General features: G+C 40.5%; 2 protein-coding genes across 2 annotated transcripts; both read right to left on the bottom strand.

Moving 5' to 3' along the window:
• Window positions 1–2,073: 2,073 nt before the first annotated feature.
• fam171b (family with sequence similarity 171 member B) lies at window positions 2,074–17,816 on the bottom strand. The gene is made up of 8 exons (XM_050063304.1): window positions 15,768–17,816; window positions 13,860–14,093; window positions 11,549–11,641; window positions 10,086–10,244; window positions 9,629–9,799; window positions 9,363–9,479; window positions 9,141–9,264; window positions 2,074–7,673 (listed from the first exon to the last, which is right to left on the bottom strand). The coding sequence occupies exons 1-8, from the start codon at window positions 15,997–15,999 to the stop codon at window positions 6,374–6,376; spliced, it is 2,430 nt and encodes an 809-aa protein (XP_049919261.1). The 5' UTR covers window positions 16,000–17,816; the 3' UTR covers window positions 2,074–6,373.
• A 3,980-nt stretch (window positions 17,817–21,796) lies between these two features.
• LOC126401810 (methyltransferase N6AMT1-like) lies at window positions 21,797–23,664 on the bottom strand. Its single transcript, XM_050063319.1, has 6 exons — window positions 23,401–23,664; window positions 22,960–23,046; window positions 22,752–22,842; window positions 22,586–22,669; window positions 22,367–22,508; window positions 21,797–22,294 (listed from the first exon to the last, which is right to left on the bottom strand). Exons 1-6 carry the CDS (start codon window positions 23,535–23,537, stop codon window positions 22,188–22,190), a joined length of 648 nt encoding a protein of 215 aa, XP_049919276.1. The 5' UTR covers window positions 23,538–23,664; the 3' UTR covers window positions 21,797–22,187.
• Window positions 23,665–24,280: the final 616 nt, after the last annotated feature.

The following is a 24,280-nucleotide window of genomic DNA, read 5'->3' as shown; positions in this document are numbered from 1 at the left end:
TCTGAATTTCTGTCTTTGAGAGTTATTATTTTGTAATATAACTGAATTTTCTATCCATACATATAAATTTTAAATATATTAAAATTATAAGGCATCTTTGAGTAAACTGCGAGTATCATTTAAATAGGCTATGTCGTGGCCGGCCGAGTGTCCTCTTTTTTGGAAATCAAAATATGGTCACCCTAACCTAGACCTCAGCGTTTTCACTGCAAACACTACCCTTAAATGTGGGCAGGGTCGTTGTCACTCACTGCTCCGTCCGCACCTGCTATATTTTCTCATCAAAGGTGACACAGAGGAAAGTCTCCCCCGATGTGGACCCTCATTTTTTTAATTCACCGGTCACGTTGCCTTTTCTATTCCCATTTGTGCTTTCTTGGCGATGAGGATTCCGTCTCCCGTGATGCTGCATATGCATGATCCTGCATTATGCTCAAAGAGTGGGACTTTGTTTCAAATTTGCCAGGGTAGTAGCGAAGCGCCTCTTGCTCCTCTCCTTCAGTTCCTCAGTCACGCAGCGCTGGCCTGGCTCTCAACGAAAACGCCGAAGGCGGGGCTGTATGTCCCTTGCTGGCGGATGTATTCTCAAGATGGCGAAACATTATGGAACCCCACAGACGACTTACCCGCACAATGTACAAGCAAATCCGAAATTTTCCTTTTACGAGAATAAGTCAGATTATTGGTGGAGGTAATAGTACACCAGTGATGACATATTTATGAATGCAGACATCAATTTTTGCCAATAAACAACTGAAAATGTTGCACAATGTCCCTTTAAATGGAGTCTGGTGGATTTGGTGATGGCGACTTTAGATCTATCTCTGGTTAAAATAAAGGGTTCTTACTCTTTAACAAAAAGGTCTAAATCTGAAGGGATCATTTTCATAATGTTGTCAGACACTTAAGCCCAGTTCTAACCAAAGATTTGCGACGAGAGGAAACTGTTCTAGAACGTTGAAGAGAAAAGTTGCAGTTGTGTGAACTGGCTGGTCTGAGCTTAACTCAAGCCAGCTGATGGTGTCATCTGCAATTCAGCTGGTCAAATCTCCGGCAGCTTGTTTTAGAACGTAAAGCTCATCACCTGTTTCAACAACCAATGGGCTTGTAGTGAAGTCTGCTGGTCAAGTCAAAATGACCACAAAATTGGAAAATCTACAAAATAAAATATTTAAAAAAGTCAAAATGACCGCAGGCGGCGTGTTTACTTGCTGCAGCAGGTGCTCCGTCCCCACAGAGCCCTCTGTTTGTGTCCTCACGGTGTGTCAGTGTCGGATGGTGGGTAGCTGCTGCTGCTCACTGTGTGCTTATGCCTCCCTCCCTCACACACACACACACACACACACACACACATTCTCAGTAACTTATTAATTGGCGCTGGTTATTTATATTATTATGGCGTATTTTTCATGAATACAGTCAATCTGATGCTTGTTTCGTTTCTATTTTTTGGTGTTCCATCACTACTACAAATGCAACTGTAGCCTGTATCTCACTATCACTATCCTCATTCATATTTTCAGCAGCTACAAATTATATTCAGCCACAAAATAAACCTGAAAAGTTGCAAATCAGAACAGAAGTAGAGAGAGTTGTTGCATGGAGATGATACACAGTCTCATCTAATTGCATTGGTGTGAACTGAGTGTTGCAGAATGGCGCATTGCTAGTTGCCTGTGTCAGCTCATCTCATCACAAACTGGTCTTTAGAATAACAATCTGAGCCTGTCAGTGGCAAAAAAAAGTGGACTTACTTTGACGTTGACGTTACAATTCAGCCAGTTTCACGGCTGCCAGCAGCTGCCAGAAAAAAAAAAAAAAAGGTTGTCTCCATTCTTTACTACTACTATTTACTATTTACTCAAAAACATAAGAAAGTGGGGTCCAGTTTGGAAAATGCTTAAGTTACCCTTTAATACAGCAGAAGAAATCAATAAAGCATGTATGTGTAACACTTTATTCAAAAAGATGTCAATATTGTTTTTTGTCATTTTATCAACATTAAATATCTACATAATGAAATATTTTAAAAAAAAGTTGAAAAAGAAAAGAAAAAAGCTTCTGAACAATAATTGGTATCAAGTTAAGTTTATTAATTTAGTGCACAAAAAGGCAAGACTAGTATTACTACCATCATTACAGAGGTAAACACAAACGGTGGAACAAACAAGAAACAAAAGCCCATGAGGTTCAATGGCTAGACACAAAAGGAGCACACTATCAAACACATTAAAATCAATACAGATACATTCAGCGAAATCACTCTGAAACGGGAGTGGTATTGGGTTTGATTTGCTTGTCAGGAATTATCAGCACAAAGTGTTCACAAACTACTTCTCACGTTGCTGTCTAAGCTGGGGTGTACTGTGTCTTCAAGCTGATGACGAGTGGGAGAAAGTAGTTTCATTTGTAAGCATACTGAAAGGTTAAGTGCTGAACTTGCTGCTACATTTAAAATTACAAAGCTCGGGCTTGTTGTGCACTCCCTTTAAAAGACTCAGGCTAACCTAAAAAAAAATATTAATATATCTCATATGACTCTGGTTCAAAAACCGTGTCATTCGACCATTACACTGACACACCTCTCAGACTTTTAGATGAAAGAAAAACAGCACAAAATAAGTTAAATCACAGCCACATGATACATAAAATGTTGCTTTGCTATATACAGACAAAGAAGATATGAATGGAGCTGCAGAATGGAGCTTTCTACATACAAAGTGACCTCATCAGGGAAAAAATTTACAATATGACGGAAGACTAAATATGGCAAAACTGTTGCTGCAAAGCTTCCATTTCAATTTATGGTAAATATTGCTAGTAAAACTGTTTTGTGGTATTTTTGGTGAAGGTTTTGCCAGACTTTATCTTGGATGGGCAATGATGTCAGTATTGGTATTGTTGCCATTGCTGTTGTGGTATTTACACTCTCAAGATTTGGTAGGTTTGTGGGAATGCTGTGTGCCAGTGTAACAAATGGGGACATATAAAGTTATGTTTTATTTGACTTAAGACAAAAGCTGATGTCAATAAGTACAGGACAAGTTAAACCAAAGTGTAGAAAATTTTGACCTGATGATGGAAATATTAAGGGATCATGATGAAAATAGTTGTTGAAACATTTGACACAAAACCACAAATGTTGACGTCATGGTGGCATTAGTGGAAAAAGGATCACCATAATTCGAACAATTTATTTTCTGGGCATCCTGAATGTCTACAAAATTTAATTTTAAAACTTTCAGTTGAAAAATTAGTAGAACACCATCCTTCTTTCTTAAATAATAGCAAAACAACAACATACAGAAAGTAATTTTTATGGTGAGGAAGCAAATATATTTTAAGGCTATTCCAAATCTCTGTTTTTTGACATTCAGAGTTTCTACTGTTTTCCAAAAGCTTTGAATGTCTGTTGTCATATTTTATGATGTCATCACCCTAAGAAAAATCCTTTTACAAAATCCTTCATTTGTACAAAGTGATTCATCTCATTTGATAAGTAAGTTTTTTTTAAGTTTTTTTTTTAAATTTATGGTACAGTTAGCTTGTTGCTAGACCACCCCGTTAATACAGGTGCGTGCCTCCGGCAGCGGAAGCCAGTAAAAATGTTGTTTTTGAAAGGCTAAATGCTAGCAAATATGGACTGAAGTAGAATATTTTGTCAGATAAAAACATATTTGGAATTTTCAAAATCACATCTTCTCCTTTTGTAAAAAAAAAAAAACAAAAAACAAGACTTTTGGACTTAACGCAGGGTGGCCGCGGATCCTTTATCCTCTATTAAATTAAATTCAGATTGACTAGGTCTTCATTTTTTTTTGTCACATCACTGATATAATTTTTGGTGTTGCTGCTATAGGAAACATAATTTTAACAAGAGGGAAATACTATTCGACGGGGCACCAGACTTACACAACACCTGTATGTGTGCAATACCCCTACTTTTGCCCCCTCAATGCACTTATGTAATGAGGCATCATTAAACTAAGACCTTTCAAGCAATGGGAAAATGCAAGTGAAATGACAAAAAGCTCAAAAGAATACTCGTGATTAAATCCAGTGCCCTGAAATGTTTACGAGGTAAACTATACCGTATGTCAAAGGTGTTTCAAATGTAAAATGGGAACCAGGGTGGTGGAAATTGCACATGCAGAGCTGTAAGCACAGAAAGTAGCCTACCATCAGAGTCATTTTTACTGTTCATTCTGAACTGATATCAATGTGCTTACTTGGACAGAGTATATTTTGCTTTTAGTGTGTATTTCCATCGCAAGTTTAGTCTTACATTTCATTTTAAGTGGCATTAAAAAGGTCTTAAAAGTCTTAAATTTAACTTGTTTATACCTGTAGACACCCTGTAACAAGTTTAAAATGACTCGGAAACAATCGTACGCAGCCACCACTGGAATTTAATTCGACAAATAGTACAACACTAATAGTACAAGTGTAGCCTAATCTTTATCTGCAACTGTGCAGAAATACTGTGTGTAAACAAAATGATTGGACATACGTAAAGAAAGAAGCTGCACAGTATTCAAATGTTGATGTGGAATTTTAACGTCAATGTTATGAATAAACAGCCTTATATGTTTTTGTCAAGGTACTAAGAGGCTTGGTAATACAGGTTATGAAAGGCACCAAATTAAGGTTGTAAAGAAAATAATTACAAGGTAATTCACTGTATGTGATTAAAAGAAAATAATGCATTTTGGGGCTAAAGACAAGGTTTTGGCCTCCTTAATATTGCAAATATATATCAAATAGTTCGCTCACACCTGTACACTTACAATATTTTAAACAGCAATCCTCCAACCAATCAGCATTTACTCCTTTTTAATGCTGTGTTCACATGAAATCAGACAGATGGTAGACAGCAGGTGGACAACACGTTCTAGGCAGCACAGGAAAAACAAGGAGTCTCACAGAATGGCAGGATGGTAAAACCAAACATGTAAACTTGTAGGTTGGGATGGTAAAACTGTATTGTTTACAGAGAACGGAATAAAATATATTGATAATATTTTTTTATGTAATTATTCTAATATTTTGTTTGTGTTTTCACCTTGTGTGAAGGAGCTACGTAACATCCTGTAAATGCCCTTGCTGAGGACGTCAAAAAGTTGAAATATTTAAACTTTGAACAGCAATGACGTCTACCATTACCAGCATTCTTTGTTGGCCTCATCTAATTTTACTGTCCTTATCTCCCTCACTAAAATGATATCCAGTTTGCTGTCTATGTGATCCATATGAATGTTGCATCAGGCTGTTGTATCGTATTGCTTCAGACAGGCAGTCTGAATCATCCCACACTTTATGGGATGTGGTTTAAAATTGGATTTACTGGGCTTCTGCATATTTAGGTGTGGTTCTTACAATGTAATACCCACACTGTCTATTATTGTTGTAAAAGTTCCTTCCAGTAGTTACAGTTGGCAGCACAACACTGAGTTTCCCTCCAAGACTAGACAATGAAACAAACCATTCAGTAAGTAATCAAACAGCTACGATGATGTAACGTTAGCTCTACAGTAAAATCATTTTCATACACACAAAGAGACATTCATTTTCATGCATTCTAAAATAATTGTAGGCTTCAAACCTTGAACATCAGGTGTCATAGCTTCAAAATGGCAGCTTAGCTTTACAATGTACATCACTCCAAAATTCACTGGAGTCAGATTAGTTGTCAACAAATCCGATATAATTATGTCATGAGTTAAAAACGTGAATTTTTCTGACAGAGCTGATTCCAATAATGACATAACTGAGTCGTTCATGAACCCCAGAGTCTGTTTAAGTAAAATGAGGCTGGATGATCAAATCAAGATGTCAGCACTGCAAACCGGGAAAGCTTCAATATCTTATTTAATTTACAGCAGGCATTTACGGTGAGGATAAGTGCACTACACATAGACCTGTATCTGTGTCCGTCCTGCAAACTCACCGGTTCTGACTCAATATAGACAAATACTGTGATCATATTTAATGATTACAGGCAGTAAGAAGGCACCCTCTATAATGCCAGTACTGGGGATTATGGGATATCGTGTTCACATGGACGTTTTGCTGTGAAGAATCTCGCTGGTGATCTCTTCAGAGAATGAGGGGACATGGTGCACAGATTTGTCTAACAGCAGCTACATGATGCTTCAACGTGACACAGATCCTGCTTTGTTTCTCGAGCATAGCATTCTTTGGCAAAGTTGTACAATCACAAAACTCAACAACAACAATGCCAGCGTGAGCACAAGTGGTAAAAACTAATTCGGATCACTCAGCACTAATGACACCGTAGCATAATGTGGGTTAAACGGTTGATGGGACATTGAAATTAAGCACTGATGAAAAAATGCTTGCAATGAGCCGTGCTCTAACTCCGCTTGGTCAGAGGTCGCCCTTCGCGGACATGCTTGGCACTCCTCTTTTCTGTCTTCCCCTTCTCCCTCACCTTCCTCAGGCGCCGTGGAGGCGGCGTACCTCTTGACTCGCTGTCCTCCTGAGCACTGGATGTATCCATTCCGTCTCGCTCTTCGGGAATATTGGGGATAGCCCCGCTGCTCCCGTCTAAAATGTTCCTCAGGTAAGGGTCCTCTGGCGTACAGGTGGCTGTTGTGCCACTCTCGCTGCTGCTCAGGTCCTGCTCTTCGCCGTAACGCCCCCCTCGGCTGTGGTGCGGCAGGGAGGAGGCCCTGATCGAGGGTCTGTCGCGCTCTGTCTCGCGAATATTCTGCTGGGGCTCGTTCATGTCCACCCCTGAGTCCAGGCTAGTGTCGTTGCTGCTTGGTGGGCGGTGGCGAGTCTGGAGCTCAATTATGGAGTGGCGAACCTGGGCAGCGGGCTTCCCGTCTAAGGAGACAAACCAGGCTCTGGGGTGAGACTTGCCCCGGGTCAGCTCCAGCAAGGTGCGCTCTGAAATCCCCTGCAGCTCGCTGGGTACACCATGCCCGCCGCTGAAGGCCTCCATACCAGCTGCCTCATTAAGAGTCCCAGGCACGGAGACGGAGGATTCCAGGAGGTTACTGTAGCGTCCCCACACGACAGCGTTAGGGCCTTGGCCTGGAGGAGGAGTCTCCAGAGGCTGGGGCTCATCTTGGTTGCTCTGCCGTGGGCTGCCTCCACCTTGGGAGTGATGGTGAGGAGCTTTGGGTAGTGTCTGGGTGTAGCTGTCTTTACTTGGAGGCTCTGAGTGAGCATCATACTCCACCCCGTTGCGGGGGAAAGTAGCAGACTTATGCTGCTCTTGAGCACCGAAAAGCTCCGGTGCCTGAATAATGGCCACCGGCTGGTTGTAGATATGAACCAGCTTATCTTGAAAGAAGTTGTCAGAGTTCATGTTGGCTTGCTCTGACTTCTCCCGAAGCCGAGCCACCTCCTCACTGTTGATGTAGTGAGACGGCGGCTGGGAACCTTTGATCCGATCCAGAGCGATGTTCTCATAAAGAGGAGCCGCTGGGCGACTCCCTGGATCCTCCACATAGATGTTGTAGTTGGCTTTGTGCCTTGGCGTGGACGAGGGTTCACACTGGACGCTGCAGGAAGCGAGGCTGTTCTCGCCAGAACGGAACAGCAAACCCTCTTCCATGTGGGTGGAGGTGGTTTGGTCTTTTTTCACCACCGTGAGTTTGGAAAAGCGCGCTCTCCTCCGCCTGGGCTCTCGATGAGAACCTCTCCTATATGAAAGAAACAGAATATAATCAGGGTGGACCACACAGTGTTGCTTTACAAACAAGTCAGCCAAATTAGGAGAAGTTAAAGGGGCACTTTTAATTTTTATGAGACACATGGGGCTTTCAGCCAAATCCAATGTAAACCCATTCCCGTCATTAATAGACATTCAGAGCAATGGATGTTGTATAAAGAACGAGTAAGTCTGCTGAGAGAAGGTGGGAGGGGAGGTGGATCCCAACAAGCACAGGACTTTAACCCAGGAGACCAGTGTTGATGTCATGTGAAACTTTTGCTTTGTTCACATTACGAGCAAATGTGGCCCCAATCTGATTTTTTTAGCTGTTATGTGACACAGATCTGATTTTTTTTCACAGCACTTTGGACACAAAAATGTGTTTTTCCAATCGGATCTGGGCCACTTTTGTGTGCTTTTAAATGTGATACATATCTTTGTTGTATTGGAAATCACATGTTTTTTTCCATACAGCTGTGATTTTTCCATGTCATGCTTCACTGTGCAGGCACAGATCACTCACCATACATTGTCAAAATGGTCTGTTGAAACAGAGGGCTGTCGTAGCCGTACTGCAAACTGACAGACACGTTCTGACAGGACAGTTTGCCTACATGCCATGACAGCGTTGTTTTATGGCACCAGCAATGTTAGAATGTAGCCCTGCATACTAATCACACCACTACTAACTCCTTTCCTGACTGTACCAACACCTCTGTTTCCTCAGAACTACAAGCAATACCTGCTAATAGAGCTAGTGGACTGAAAGCCCAAATGCCATTGCTCCAAAATGCGCAACTCACTCTCCCAAACAGTAGCATGTGGCTAATTTTTTAGCAGAATGATTTCACTGGACCCTCTCCGGTATGTTTGCAAATTCCAACGGGCATGTGTTTGACGTTACTGGTTGCACGTGAGACGTTTCAGGGCAGAGATCTGTTCACACTGATGTCAGATATGGGTGACTTCATAAATGTGAACAGTCTCAGCAGAAAGATCAGGTGTGGGGAAAACATTTTGTCACATCAGTTGTTAGTCACGTCTTCCACAGTCTGTCCTAACCCTAACCAAGTACTTTTGTTACCGAAACCTAACTGCCTACGTAATGAGTAGGGATGAGATCATGTTGACTATTCAGTCTCTTCTTTAAGAGAAATCTCAAATGTCAAAGATTTTGCTACAAGTTTAAATATTCGTGTAACAATCAGTGTACCTTAATCAAATATTAAACCTTGGTATTTTTTGTGTTTTTTAGAGTTAAAAAAAAAGTTTATCTGCTTCACCTGGATTGTGTCTGTGTTCATGTCTCAATCATTTCAAGGGAAATTAATTCAAATGACTCAATAAATTCTTACTACACAGAAAAGAAATAATTTAGGAAGTAGAAAAAAATGTCTATACTGTACAAACTGTAAATTGAACCTTAACAAATAACATTTGTGAGCAGCTTTCTTACCCGCAGTGACACAGCAGCAAGGAAAGAAATCCAATCACTATTGCCAGCGTTGCTCCCAGTATTCCCATCAACAGGTAGGTGTGGTATGATATGAAATCAATGGAGTTTCCATGTGCCAGGTAATCTAGATGGTTACATTTATAGGTAGTCTTTAAACGCTTACCAATACACATTTCACAAGCAGCATTTACATGAGTTAATGTAGGTGGATGAGTTAAGTACCATTTGATGAGGGAAGGGGGGCAGCGATCCAGTAGCCCAGATGGGAAGCAGTGTATGTCCAAACCAGCTCGTTGCCAACTCTTTTCACTATTCCCAGTCCCTGATTCTCCCAGGCACCTGTTGTCATTGTACATCACAATATCAAATCACATTTCTGAGCTGACAGCAGTGACAGAAACTAAGTTGTTCTTCCAAATGCTATATCTCTGCAATGATGTATTAACCTTACTTTGCATGTTTTTTTGCCTGTCTGTCTTTATCCTTACCAGTCTTCAGGTTAAAGGCCCAGGCTGGCACGGTGTCAGAGGCCCTGAGGTGCGTGCTGTGTCCCAGGGGCAGGCTGATTTGAATGGGCCCACGAACCTGGAGCTCCTCACCACCAGAGTACAGCAGGACATTGATGGCTGCCACCGCCTTCAGCTCGATACTTCTGAGCACTGCAGACATTAGGAAGAGAAATCCAGTAAGAGGAGCCAATCCCAGACATTTAAATGGTAAAGTAAGTAAGTAAATTCTTAAGTTTTAAAATGAGTTCTTTAAACCATGCCATTCATGTATTTTCTAAATAATTATCATTAAACAATAAATAATAAAAGCTACTGACCCTTGTCCAACAAATTCTTAACACTCAAAGACTAGCATTAATGACCAAACCATAGCAATAAACACTCGAAACCAAAAAAGCCTGCTGTAAACATTAATGAGGATTTAGTAAACACTTACATGATTTTTTACTGATGATACCTGGAGTGCAGTTGGCACAGTCCTTCGCTAGGTGGTGCTGTGGTACAGTCAGGTATGCTGTCACCGAGGAGACGTTGCTCTTATCAGACATTGTGAGGAGGTTCTTGGGGAACTTCACCTTGGGTTGGGATGAGCTGTCTGTAAAAACAAGATGGCATGTGATTAGTGGAAATATGGACACACAGTGCAGTATGTTTTAAGGCATACTTCACCCCCAAATTATTATTATCAATATTTCACCCTGTGTTATGTTGAATTAATGAAGAAAACTCTTAGAAAATTCTTGAGTTGAAGTCATATGGGTCCACGTTAAACAACAGCAAAACTATATCAAAGCCTCTGTTTACAAACTCTCACACAACTTGTGCAGTATAATGCAAGCCTTATTTATCCAATCATATGCTCAGTACTTCCCAAACAGACAGCTCTTTCTGACGGCGATTTGAACTAAAAATGAAACTTATGTATGCTCTCTTCAAAGCCAGACTCTATTGACAAAAACAGTAATTTTATCTCACTGAACACATGAGCTGCTAGTCTACTGCTGTCTTGATAAGTTGGTTTGTTTGTGTTATTGTGTGACTTTTCTGTTTTAAAGGTTTAGTTTGGATTCAACAAAGTCACACAATAACACAGACAAACTTACTGATTGAAACAATGGTTGACCAGCAGCTCTTGTGTTCATTTTAGCTTGCTTTATACGAGAGCTGCTGGTGTACTGCTGCCTCGATCAGTACTTTGTATAATTGTGTGAATCTGAACTAAACCTCTAAAACACCAATGTTTTGATATAGTTTTGCTGTTGTTAATGTGGACCCCCATGTCTTCAATTCATCAAAACATTTTCTGTGTTTTTTGGATTCTTCGTTTACCGGTGGCATGTGAGAAAAACAAAGTTTTCTTCACAAATTCAACAAAACACAGGGTGAGTAATTCATATACAAATGATCATATATTTTATGCAGCTTCAAGTGATGAGACAGAAAAGATGAAAGAAGAGTTTGTAACAAGGCTCTCTTAATAAAAAACAGACAGATTTTGGCCACATGCTTTGGTTTAAGCAGTGGGTTCACAATGACACTGTGTTGGAGGCAAACTGATCTGAAAACAGCAAAACTAGTATCATAATTTACCTCTACACTTACAGTATATCTGTGATGACTTAAGTCCTGTTCACATTTTAATATTGCAAATACAGTCTACAGTCCAACTTAAAAACTACCAATTTAACCTAGTTAAAGGCATCACGTTTAGCTCTGCTAATTCATGGAAAATGTTAATAAATGTAAAAGAATGTTTTCAAAATAAGGCCTGAAATGCAAAATGCATCAAAAGAAGAAAGCACTGTGAGTGAAAGGTGTGTTTATCTATGAATTAAAGTTCTTATTTGCTCTCTGAGGTGATGATAAATTGTTTGCCTCTAACAAAGTGTGTAAACTCACCAGGTAACTTCCTGGTGATGAGCACTGAGTCTTCAAACAGCCAGATGTTCCCCTGACTGTGAGGGAGCAGCAGCAATGTGACAGCAGAGAAAACTGCAAGAAAGGTACAAAAGGTAAAAAATAAAACACAATCTCCAATTTTTTCCAAGTGAAAAAAGCCACAATTATAGAACTGACAGAGATCAAAAGTGGCCAATTTATCTTTAAATAAACCTTTGAGAAAAGGAAAAAATACTACTTACATTTAGTTTAAAATATTATATACACTTTTACAGGGATTTAAGTGGTGAGAGGAGAAGTCAAAGCTGTTTATGGTGACTTGTAGGACTATAATGCTACCAGCAGGTGGCAATACTACCTCAATCCCCGTTTTAGGGTTCAGCTGTCTGGCTCAGCTGCACAAAAGGGAGGCGCCTCTGATAATGCAGAGCAAAGCAGGTCTCGACAGATGACACTCTTTCATCATCCCTCTGATTTTATCCATCACAACACCTGCTTCATCTTTGCTGTAAAACACATCCTTTTGTCCGATTCAGACCAGTAACAGAAGTGGGAGCACAAACAAAAGAGTCAGACCCAGGCTCGGTTGTGGCTAAAGAGCCCCCACCCCCTCTGCATGTGATTGGGCGCGGGACAAAGACAGTGTGCTGAGGCAGGCATATGTTACCCCCACGCTTGAGTCAGACTCCTCGACTCTACGTGCTGCTGTAGAGACGATCAATAAAATGACTGCGATCAGTTACACTTGACTGTACACTAGGAATACAAATTGCCTCACCATGAACAAACCTCGGTGACAAGTTGTATGTTGTCGCAGACACTTCATTAATCTGTAATGACCATGAATAATGCAGCTGTGTGAATACAAGGGCTGGCATTACAGAAAATACGTGCTCACAAATGGCTGCACAAGGCTGATTTTTCAACCTTTTAACAGACACCAACACCATAAAATTTACACAGCTAAAACAGTGTACGTTAGAGAAGTGCATTCTTGACTAAAGAACTACCTTTTCAATTCAAAAAGATGCCTTGATTGTGTTTTTTCTTTATGATCCGATCAATCCTTGTTGGAAAATCCTCTTTTCTTGCCTCCCTTCAAAGGGAGGTCAGGGTCAGCTGTGACCCTGGAGCTAGTTGGGATGCAGTGTTCAGCATTTCAGCAGGTCATGTTAACAGTCTTTGGCTGTGCCCTTATCTCAGAAAAGCCAGGCTTTTGACTCATAGGTAGACGGAAGAGATTTGGGCCACATGAGTGAATGCTTCTCTCAGAAACTACCTAGACCTGCCACACAGTTTGTGCCCCTGAGTAAACAATTATTGTGTGAATGTGTGGACATAAAAAGATGACAGTTAGTCAGTAGGGATGCACAGATTGTGATATTCTCAGCTAATACGATACTGATGGTTGAAATAACATTTTTGAATAACATTTATGAAATAACTTTTAAAATAAACTTCTTTCACATGAAAATGATCGAAAATATATATCATATATCCTAATTCCCTCTCTAAAATGTATTCTATATTGCTGTGAAGACATCAAGCTGTATTTATTTTAGTTTCTTGCCAAAAACTAAATCTTTCAAGATTACATTTTGGCACTTCATGAGAATATTATAATTTACCTTCGCTCAACAGTCATTTTTACTGAATAGAGCTTGAACACCTCATAATGTAACTCAATGCAATCCCTGTTAGCTGTTGTATCTGACTACCTGCTATTAACAGCTAACAGCAAACATTAATTAGATCTCCTCCTGCTGATGGCAACACAAATTTGTTGTTCACAAAGTAGCATCAACAGGAAAAGAATAAGGTGTGTTCCCTGACGCGTTGATATTGAATTTACTGCATTCTTTTGTCCTGATGACAAAGATCTCTGTACATCCTACACGTTTTTGTTTTTTTTAATTGTTCCTGGGATGACAGGACACCATTAGTCTTAACACTGATGAACACATCCTGATATATTATAATTTACCTTCACCCAATACTAATTTTTACTGAAAACAGCTTGAACGGCTCATAATGTAGGCTAACTCAGTGTCCCTTGACATGTCGATTGTGAGCGTACTGCACCCCCCTATAACACAGGCATCTTGGGGAAGACCTCTGTTCATCCCTAACACATTGTCTATTGTCCCTGGGACAATGGGACACCATGAGTTTCAAGACCCTGCAGTTGAGCTTGGACAACATTTGGACATTGAACTTGGACACCCATGTTCAGCTGATAATCGGTTCATCCCTAGAGTCAGCCTGTCTTGACTAGTTAAATGTTTAAAAAGTTGTAATGGGTATTACTCACTCGGTCTCTTGGCAGTGCTCCAGGGCAGGGGGCTGGGGACGTAGCCCTCCTTGGTGCCCAGCAGAGTCAGACTGAGGCCTGGGCTGTATGCGACCCAGAGCAGAACCTCACCTCTCTCCCCTGCCCTGTCAGAGCTCCTCAGGGTGTGGTTCACATAGACGTCCACCACAGCACCCGGCAGAGGCTGACGGGTCACGAGATCCCTCACCAGGACCTTCAGGGCAAACTGGGGCTCTGGAGAGAAAATGCCAAAAATGATTTTGATTTACACTTTGAAAATGTCCCTTTGTCTAAGACGAGATATCGTCTTTCATAACATGATATTGATATTTTGCCCAGCCCTAGTGTGTCTGTGCATGTGCCATATCTGTATGCAGACCAGCCTCCACCACTTCCTCTCAGCAGTACTCAGTAACCTTTCTCTCACCATGAAAAAGTGATGAGGCAGGCACAGCAGAGTCGGTGGGAGAATGAAAAATACATCAAAACCAAGTGCCATGTTCGACGTCTGTTCCCTTCCAACACTGTCGCATGCATATGAACTCAGGAGCATGTATTTGATATGTAGCAGGTTCCTAATTTTTTAATATTACGCTGTTAAATGAAAAGATGAAAACAAGATTAAAACTGTCATGAGAATTGTTTCTCCTTAAGTCCTCACTCAGGTTGTTTTCATCATCTTTTTGTTGTAATCTTCAGCAGTATAGTTCATTGATGTATTGAGCTTAATCACCACTCATATACAAAATGTTTTGGTCTGTAAATCTGACGCTAACATGGCAGCTGGAGTTCCAAGAAAGCCCTGAAATGTGCTTTGGTTTTACAGTATGTAAACCCACCATCCCTGCCCAGACTGGTTGTAAACATAGGCCATGAGTGAGCCCAGGCTCAGGTACTGTATCAGCAGAGCAGTACAGGATTACCATGCTCCCCATTAATACATCACCTGCCAAAGAGATAAAACCCTAATCCCCCAAACCTCCATATTACACATCTTAATCCTATTAGCCTGTTGGCCAGGACGCCTGTGAATTATGACCAATAGCTTATCAATAGAAATGTCTTTTCATCCATGTTTACTTACCTGTAGCCTTTACTTAAATAACATAACAAGAGCACCATGTGTTCCTCTAATAGAGCTGTGGGTTGCTACTTATCTTACTGCTAAAATCAGGTCTAATTCAGAATACAGTATGTTTGCATGCACGGATTATTGAATGGGTCTACTGGACACAGGCCTATATGCCCAAATTGCCAGGGGCCCACCTGGTGTTCACCTGAAAAATGTCACCCAACTGAAAATGTACCGACCACAAAGAGACTCAAATTGACCACAAAGAGATGCAAAGGAACTGTAAAGTGACGAAAGGACCAAAAAAGACACAAAATTACCCCAGTAAGACACTAAATTAACTCAGTCTGTATGGGACCTGGTGCTCCTTTTAATGTAACTGCTATTGTGTATTGTGTTATGTAAATATATTTTCACGTGTCCTGTCTGGATGTACCTGTCTCTGATGTGTTAATAACAGATTTTTCTGCCTTTTGAATGCATAAGTAGACGATAACGTGTTTTCTATTTTATTCTTTTGCCACTCAAGTAAATGCAAAGCTTCATTCTGTGCATATTAAAATGTATTTATGGACACACTTACAGCATTTAACTCACAGTAATCACAGGAAACTGCATAAAACGTCATTTTAAAGTATATGTCCTAAATAATGTATCAATGCTCTAATTTAATTCAAATTATTAATATTATTAGGCCACTTATTGGCTTCAATTTCACATTAACACCATGTGATGCCCAGCACTGCTAACTGATCCAGTTATGAGTCACACTGTCTCATTTCCATTTTCTCTAACAATGCCTGGCTAATGGAGAGCGCCTTTTTGTTGTTGTTTACCTTCTATCAGAGCGGAGGGGCCCAGGGATGGCCCCGGGGCTGTCGGTTCGGTGGCAGACGGGTCTCCGACCGCGGCGCTGAGGCCATTGTCCCCGGGCGAGGAAGAGGAGGGCAGGACGCCGCCCTCCTCCGCTGCTCCCACCACCCCATCCAGGCACGAAATCAAAAGCAACGACGGCAGAAGGAGCAGCAGCAGCTGCGGCGGCGGCAGGGAGCGATCAGCGGCGGGCATGGCGAGAGGGGAAGCAGGCTCAAAGACATAACGGACTGCGACAAACGAGCTCCGGAGAAGAAGAACGAGGTCCGGTGGTGTTTGTACTACTCATGAAGGCCTCATCCCTCTCATGCTTCGTGGTAATGTTAGTCCGGGCAGAGGGGGGAGAACCCCGTGGAGAAGGGATGCGCTGGTGCTGAGGCTGGGCGTGTGTGGCCAAAGATCGTCTACAACAGTAAGATGTGTCACTCAGTTACAGAAAGACAGCCCAGATTCATCGCCACGACTTTAGCCTTCAATGGTACTTATCTTGTATGTGATTTGACCCATGCACTGAAAATTAATTCCAGAAAGTTACAATATGTAACTGTAATATTTCACAATAAATTACATTATTTTCAATTCAATTCAATAGAACTTTATTTATCCTAAAGGAAATTCTTATGCCAGAGATTGCTTCAAATTACAGTAACATTAAGTGTAGTACAACAATTTAACTTTCACAACCAGTACCAACCAGACAACCAGTGGGTTCCCAGGGTCAGGGTCACTCACTGGGCCCAGTTTTATGACAAAAGAGTAGGCCTATATGTGCAGTCAATTACAATGCTAAAAAAATAAGGGAACATTTAAATCACACATAAGATCTTGATGAACGAGCGTAAGGTCTGACAGTCACTCTGAGAATTTCATCCCGGTACCTAACAGCTGTCAGGGTACCATTGGCTATAATACAGAAGTCTGTGCAATCCTCCAAGGATATGGTATCTCCTCCATGCTCTTGAGACTGTGCTGGGAGACACAGCAACCCTTCTTGCGACCCCACATATGGATATGTCATCCTGGAGGAGCTGGACTATCTGTGCAACCTAATTGGACTGCAGGTACCACCTCATGCTACCAGTAGTGACAAGGACACTAGCAGAACACAAAACTAGAGAAGAATCAGTCAGGAAGGATGAGGAGAGAGCAACTGTCTGTGGCTACCGCGTGCACCAAAGCAAAACTGAAAACTGATTCACAATCACTTGTGCTTCCTAAATGGAAAGATTGATATCCCTGAAGATTAACTGACTTGGTGTTACACTGTGACTATTAAGTGTTCCCTTAATATTTTTGAGCAGTGTATTTTACAGTGTGCTGAAACAATTGTGTCATTTAAAGCCTGGTCACAAGAGAAAATTAATTTTGATGATCAGTGACAATGTGACAATTTGCTGATTTTCTCTGTTGCATATCATGCCAAACTGAATATCTCTATTTTTGTAACATTTTACATATAACTGTAATCTGCCTGAGACTGTGAGGACCATTGCTGTAACAAGAAAAAGCTGCAGGGTGAGACGTCTTCCTTTCTCAACCATCTGTGGTAAGACGGGAGATGCTGTTACATCATTGGGGTGTGCTTGGCCCTCTGTCGGTAACCTGACTTCCCTGGTTTCCTATTTTTATCTCCACTACCCTCTGACAAAAATGCGAAAATCCACCATTCAAGTCACATAAACAACTCAGAATTTAGGCCAGACACTGTGAAGAAGAGGCAAAAAAGCTGTGATTAGTTTTTAAACCTGCTGATAAATATACAGTAAAAATAAATGGTTGGCCCTCAAACAAAAATATTAGTCCCCCTGGTGAAAGCTAAGCTTTTTCATTTTGTTGTTTACATCAAACATTTACATGACTTTAATATATTTACAATGCAAATACAAGGCTTGTGTAAATGCCAGTAATATTGATCTTGCAACATCCAATACTGCCCCCATGTGAGGAGAGGCAGGCAAACACCTCCTGTTTATTAGAATAGATAAGCCCTCTTTAATCCTTTAATTATTAAGAGCACATCTTGATAACTGGTTGAAAAATTAATTGTACTCATCTAAAAAGAACACCTCTTTTACGTACATATAGCCACCCGCCACTTTATTAGGTCCACCTCTTCAACTGCTCGTTAAGGGAAAATAGCTAATCATGTGGCAGCAACTCAATGCATTTAGGCATGTAGACATGGTCAAGATGACCTGCTGAAGTTCAAACCAAGCATCAGAATGGGGAAGAAAGGTGATTGAAGTGACTTTGAACATGACACGTGTCACTGCTTGTGAACTGCAGTCAAACTGTCAACCCAGGTGACAGTGTTGGGGAGGACTGATAATAATACTATGACTTTTTTCAACATACTGTACGGAGACATTTTATAGGGTTTTTTTTGGACCACCCACCACATCTGCAGTTCTTCGGGGATTAAATTTCAACATACTGTACCAAGTTATTTACTTTTTTTTTTTTTTTACATATACTATGAATTTTTCTTTGAGATAAATTATTGAAGGAGGCTGCTTCAAGTGTCTCCAGCTTATTAGCTCAGGGAGATAGAGGACTGGTTTGAAGGTTAGAGCTCTACTGCATGTCACTAACTCGGCTTCTTCTCCGGAGCCTTTGTGCTCCACTGTCTCTCAGATTAACTCATATCACAGCGGTGCCTGGATGATGTGACGTGTGTGGTTGTGCTGCTGCCGTGGTCCTGCCAGATGCCTCCTGCTGCTGCTGTCATCATTAGTCATACTTCTACTGTCATTATACACATATGATTATTGTCACATACATATACTGTCATTTATTAATATATAAATATATACCTACAACATATTGTACCACAGTAACCAGAACTATAATTATAATATTATTACTTAAATTAATGTTGTTGTAAGCTACTGTCATTACTGTCTGTCCTGCATCTCTCTCTGTCTCTCTTTCTGTCTCATTGCGTCATACGGATTACTGTTAATTTATCATGTTGATCTGTTCTGTACGACATTTATTGCACGTCTGTCAGTCCTGGAAGAGGGATCCCTCCTCAGTTGCTCTTCCTGAGGTTTCTACCATTTTTTTCCCCGTTAAAGGGTTTTTTGGGGGAGTTTTTCCTTATCCGCTGTGAGGGTCCAAAGGACAGAGGGATGTCTAATGCTGTAAAGCCCTCTGAGGCAAATTGTAATTTGTGAGGACTTTATAAATAAAACTGATTGATTGACTGGAAGTCCCAAGGTTCTAACTTTAATCCTTGTCAAGGTTCAGTGAATTTAAAGGCTGCTGTCCAGGGGAGAGAGTGAAAGGCTTCATGAAACACAGTGGAAGTGTGAGGTCAAACCAGATTACAGCTAAAGATGCACTGTATTCTGGATGAGATTTATGTTCCAGTATGTGTAGCAGTAAGGTAGCTCAGTGTGATAGACAGACCTTTGTAATATCTGAAGTTCCATGTTCAAGTCTGAACCCTAAACTGAAAAGTCATCATTTTGTACCTGTTTATAAGGAACGTATTCTTGTTGAGAAGGTAGGGGCTTCAATCCTTAACAAGGCTCAGTGAATTTTAAAGGCCAATGTCCAGAGGAGAGAGTGAAAGGCTTCGTGAAACACAGTGGAGGTGTGAACTCCAATAGCTCACAATGCTACATGCCTGTTTGGATGTCCTGAGATTGTTGGTTTGATCCTTATCCAAGTCAAATGAATTTTAAAGTCCAATGCCGAAATGAAAAGGTTAAATGTGCCTAGAGAAAGGATACCAGTGCAAAGGGTGCTCAGTGGCATGGTGAGATTGACCGTGGCAATAAGGTGTGGGTCTTTTCTCAACTTTTCAGGTCAGGTTCTGCAACAAAGAACCACAGCCAGCTGATATTTAATTGAAAGGCATAAAGAATGCAGAAACTTGCAACTAAAGGCACAAGAGTGAAAAACCTTCAGTACAGTATGGAAAGTAGAATTAAACTGAAAGGATGCAATAACTAAAGAGACTGGAGATGAATTGAGAGTAGGCTAAAGTGGTTCAACTTTCTTCAGTAAAAGTGTATTTGCTTCAGCTCTTTTGTTTTTGCATCCTTTTAATTATTTTCTACCTTTCGTCCATGTTGTTTGTGGGCCCTTTGACTTAGTTGTAAGTATCCAGATTCTTCTTGTTTAGGGATTTACTCTCACTTTTAGATTATTCAGTTAAATCAGCTGGTTCTGTCTTTTTTGTTGCATAACCCCTTGTTTGTGCCTCTGAGAAATGGAGACACTCTCCCCTCCTGGCCCCGGTACTCCGCTCCAGGTACCGACAATGGGGAGGATTGAAAAAAAGTCATGGTATGGTATGTAAATAAAACTCAAAAAGGCATAGTAAAGGACATTGAAAAAAACGTAGTATGTCATGTAACGAGTTTTAGTAAAAAGTTAAAAAAAACACATTCATAGTAAGTATGTTTCATAAACTGTCAAGAAAAGTCATAGCATCATATATTTAAAAAGTCATAGTATATTATGTCAACAATAGCAGGTTGAAAAAAGTCAGTAAAGTATGTCAAAAAAGTACTGTATATTTTTTGTAAAAAAAAAAAGTCATAGAATATCATGCCAAAAAATGCTCAGAGTATAGTATGTTGAAAAAATGTTGAAAAAAATAAATGTTATAGTTGAAGTTTGTTGAAAAAAGTGTATATTTAAAAAAAAAAAAATTAGTCACAGTCTCTATGTTTACAAAACTGTTAAGAAAAATCATAGTATTGTATATTTAAAAAAAAGTCAGCATAGCATGTAGAAAAAAGTCATAGTTTAGTATGTTAAAAAGAGGTCATATTATGGTATTTTTAAAAAAACAACAGCTCAAAGTCACCTTGAAAGTATGGGGTGAAAAAGTCATAGTGTAGCAGGTACAAAAAAATCACGGTGTAGCAGGTGTAAGAAAAGTCATGGTGTAGTATGTCAAAAAATGTTTTTAAAAAGCCATACTATAGTATGGTGAACAAAAGTCACATTATAGCATATATCTTCTTAAATGGATATTGATGTGCATATTCAACATGTAGTGTCAATATAATAATAATGCATCCATTTAAGAAGAAGAAACTTTAACAACTTTATTCTGGCAGGTGGTCACAACAGCACTTACTGACCTGCCCAAAGCTTAGCCAAGTAGTGTCATCTCAAAATTCTTTTGAAATTTTGAGCCTGTCTTGGTATTTTGTTGCATAACCCCTCATTTGTACCTCTGCACAAACACTGCCCCCTCCTGCCCCCACTACTGCAGGACTATCTGGTTTGCTCCAGGTACTGACAACAGACAGGATTCAAACCCAAATCTTTGGGCAGACTGATTGTTCACCTGAGAATTGAACCCTGATCCTCCAACCTTCAAACCGGTCCGCTATCTCCCTGAGCTAATGAGCTGGAGACACTTGAAGGCACCTCTTTGAAGGTTTTCTCTTGCTCCTTTAGACAACACATTAAAATAAATAAATAAATAAATGAAGTCCTTGTATAACTAATTGAAAAAATCGTAGTATATGTCGAAAAAAACCTAAATAACTTGGTACGGTATGTTAAGACCAAAGTCAGGTGACGTGGTATAAATAACGATCAAGTCCCTGAAAAACTGCAGATGTGGTGGATGGTCAATGCTTGGAACTTTCACACTGTATGTTTGACTGTTAATGTTAAGTGCAGTATAATCCAAGTCTCAATTATCCAATCCCAAACCCACAGCCCTCTTCAAACCAGACTCCACTGACAAAAACACTTACTTTACCTCGCTGTACATGGGAGCTGTTGGTCTCCCACTGCCTTGATGGGTTACTTTGTTTGTGTTATTGTTGGACTTTAGAAAATCTGAACCAACCCTTTAACCTCCCATTTCTAGCTTGATAAAATTACTATTTTTGTCGATGGAGTCCAGCCTTGAGGAGAGCAGTTTAAAATATTTAGGTTTGTTTAGGAAGTACTGAGCATACGACTGGATAAACGAGACCACACAAGTTTTGTGAGCGTTTGTAAAGAGATGTTTTGATGTAGTTTTGCTGTTGTTCAATACGGACACCTTTAACTTCAGTTCATCAAGAATTTTCTCAGTTTTTGGATTCTTCGTTCACTGTTGAGTTGTGAGAAAAACAAAGGGTTCTTCACTAATTCAACATAACATGGGGTAAATCATTAATATACAAGTGGTCATTTGAGGTCATGTACTTTTACCAGGACATCAGAGGCACTTTAGTTCTGTCACACAAAACAAAATAGTTTGTTACTCAAGCTGTGTTTTTTTGTGCATCACTATAATCAGAAAATGTTCTTTACACCAACTCTGGTGAATCTCTTGCAGTTTTCTTTCTTGTAGGAAACACTGTCCTGTTTCCCAGTCAGTTCAAAGGTCCTGTAATCCTGTCAGGAGAGGTCCATGTTTGTCACGTCCTTTGGAAGCGCAGGACGGACAGCCTCTCATTTCCAGCTCTCGTCGACAAGCATGACTCTCCCCTCAAGCCACATTTGCCCAGTGAACAGATGATCTCCTCTGTTGATTAAAGGAAAATGACAAGACTGTTTCCTGCACTGAAAATCTTTTAAGAGACATAGGTAAACTCACCTGGATTGTTCTCAGCGATGGTAATGAGGTAGAATAACCCTTTACTAGACAGTAACTGCGCCACCACAGGCAGCAATCTGTCAGTCACCTCTCGTCCTCGCTTCCCGCCGGCCCAGGCGGCCTCTATACCTGTGCTGCCAACCTAGAAGAAAAGCGCACATTGATCAAATGCTCCTCATCTGTGAGGTGAAGAATAGCTGCAGTACAGAGCTGAACCACCTCTTCTGAAGGTGTGACCACATAGGGAGGGTTGAAGACAAGAACATCCACTTTCCCACTTAAACGAGGCAGAAGACTCTCCACCTAAAAGGAAAGCAGCTTTTAGGAATCTAACCCTTACATTAAAAGCATGCAAATACCTAAAATGTGAATTCACAAGTCTCACCAGGGATGTGATGATGGGCTGCAGTGAAACGTTGTTACAGGAAGCTGTCTTCGCTGTGCACTGTGCTGCTGCAGGATTCACATCAGTGCAGCTGAAACATAAACATATATTCAAGATTATATTTTATATATTTTCTCACAGCATTTGCAACAATTAAGCCCATTTTTATTGGCTGGATATGGAGGAAAAAAATATTTATTTAACTCACAGATACAGAGCTGAAGGTCCAACCACTGATGCCAGAAAAGCTGACACCACTCCTGAGCCACTGCCCACCTCCAAACACACACACGGGCTAGAACAAGCAGAAAAATTCATAGTCATGGTCATCCAGTTTTGATTTTCAGCCTTGGCCCTCGGGTGCAGATATTTCTCAAGATTATCTGAATCTTTTACTGATGTTACAGACTGTAGATGGTAAAATCTTTTTTTTTTAATTCCTTGCAACTGTGCATTGACAAAAGCTGTTGTTAAACTGCTGGACTGCTTGCCCACACAGTTTTTCCACACAGCGGTGAACCTCTAGATCAAAATGATTTGCAAATCACGGCATTCTGTTTTTATTTCCGTTTTACACAGCGTCTACATTTTGGGGGGAATTGTGATTGTATGTGATGCGTTCAGGAGCACCAGGTGAGCTGACTCTGACCTCATCAGCTGCAGCCTGTCTGCGTCTTTCTCCAGGGCGTCTATCAAGAGAAAAGAGTCCTCCGCCGGCTCGTAAACGTCTCTGAAGTCTCCTCGTCCAGCATGGGAGTAAACAGGTGTGGGATAACCTGTAGACATGTTCACAACCCGCCTGCACGTGCTCCTTTAGTAAGTATTGTTTTTACACAGTGTTGTTGTCTAACGCTTCAGTCAGGGAAACTGAAGGTGTCGCTAATGTTCTTCATATAAGCTGCAAATTAAAGCTATGCGGCTGCTTGAATGTGTTAGCGACATGTTACACTCACAACCCACTTCCTTGTGTACAATGTACGTCACGATGACGTCTATTAACCCCTTCTTTGGGGTCAACTTCTGTGTGTTTAATGGCGGATCGCCAATCAACTTTACAGGTGCATACTGCCACCCACTGTGTGGGAGTGTGTAGGATCATGGCAATGCTTTACAGGTGATCTGTAGTTTATGTTCATGGTTCAGCCTCCATTTTACATTCATTTTCATGGGAATCAGCATCATATCAGTTTGCTGCTGCGGAGCAGACACAGGCTAAATAAATCGTGTTTGACAATAAGGCTCATATTTTCAGAGGGGAAAAAAAACAAGACAATAGCTTTCATTACAGATCAGTTAGATATAGTCAGGGCTTCACATCTGTACATAGGTTATTTTAAGAATCCTGTGTTTGTGATGTTAAATAGTTAAATAGTTACTACTTAAATAACTAAAACAGTCCAATGTTAATATACAATAGACTCTGTATAGTTTATGATGAATGTATTCAGTCTCTTACAACTAAACTTCACCATCAGTCACACAACATGTTTTCTGTTCACAGAATAAACCTTCAAATCAGACAAATAAAA

Source organism: Epinephelus moara, chromosome 15 (genome assembly GCF_006386435.1).
Source record: "Epinephelus moara isolate mb chromosome 15, YSFRI_EMoa_1.0, whole genome shotgun sequence".
NCBI lineage: Eukaryota > Metazoa > Chordata > Actinopteri > Perciformes > Serranidae > Epinephelus > Epinephelus moara.
This window is presented reverse-complemented; position numbering and strand designations above follow the sequence as displayed.

What these genes read in the sequence shown, in the direction of transcription:
- fam171b (XM_050063304.1), bottom strand. Translation starts at nt 15,999, where the DNA reads ATGCCCGCCGCTGATCGCTCCCTGCCGCCGCCGCAGCTGCTGCTGCTC. An exon ending in CATCACCAGGAAGTTACCTG is followed by an intron (nt 10,245 to 11,548) that starts GTGAGTTTACAC and finishes TTGTTTTTACAG; the next exon opens with ACAGCTCATCCCAACCCAAG. An exon ending in GGCCTTTAACCTGAAGACTG is followed by an intron (nt 9,480 to 9,628) that starts GTAAGGATAAAG and finishes CAATGACAACAG; the next exon opens with GTGCCTGGGAGAATCAGGGA.
- LOC126401810 (XM_050063319.1), bottom strand. Translation starts at nt 23,537, where the DNA reads ATGTCTACAGGTTATCCCACACCTGTTTACTCCCATGCTGGACGAGGA. An exon ending in GACAGGCTGCAGCTGATGAG is followed by an intron (nt 23,047 to 23,400) that starts GTCAGAGTCAGC and finishes TGCTTGTTCTAG; the next exon opens with CCCGTGTGTGTGTTTGGAGG. An exon ending in TGGTCACACCTTCAGAAGAG is followed by an intron (nt 22,509 to 22,585) that starts GTGGTTCAGCTC and finishes CTTTTCTTCTAG; the next exon opens with GTTGGCAGCACAGGTATAGA.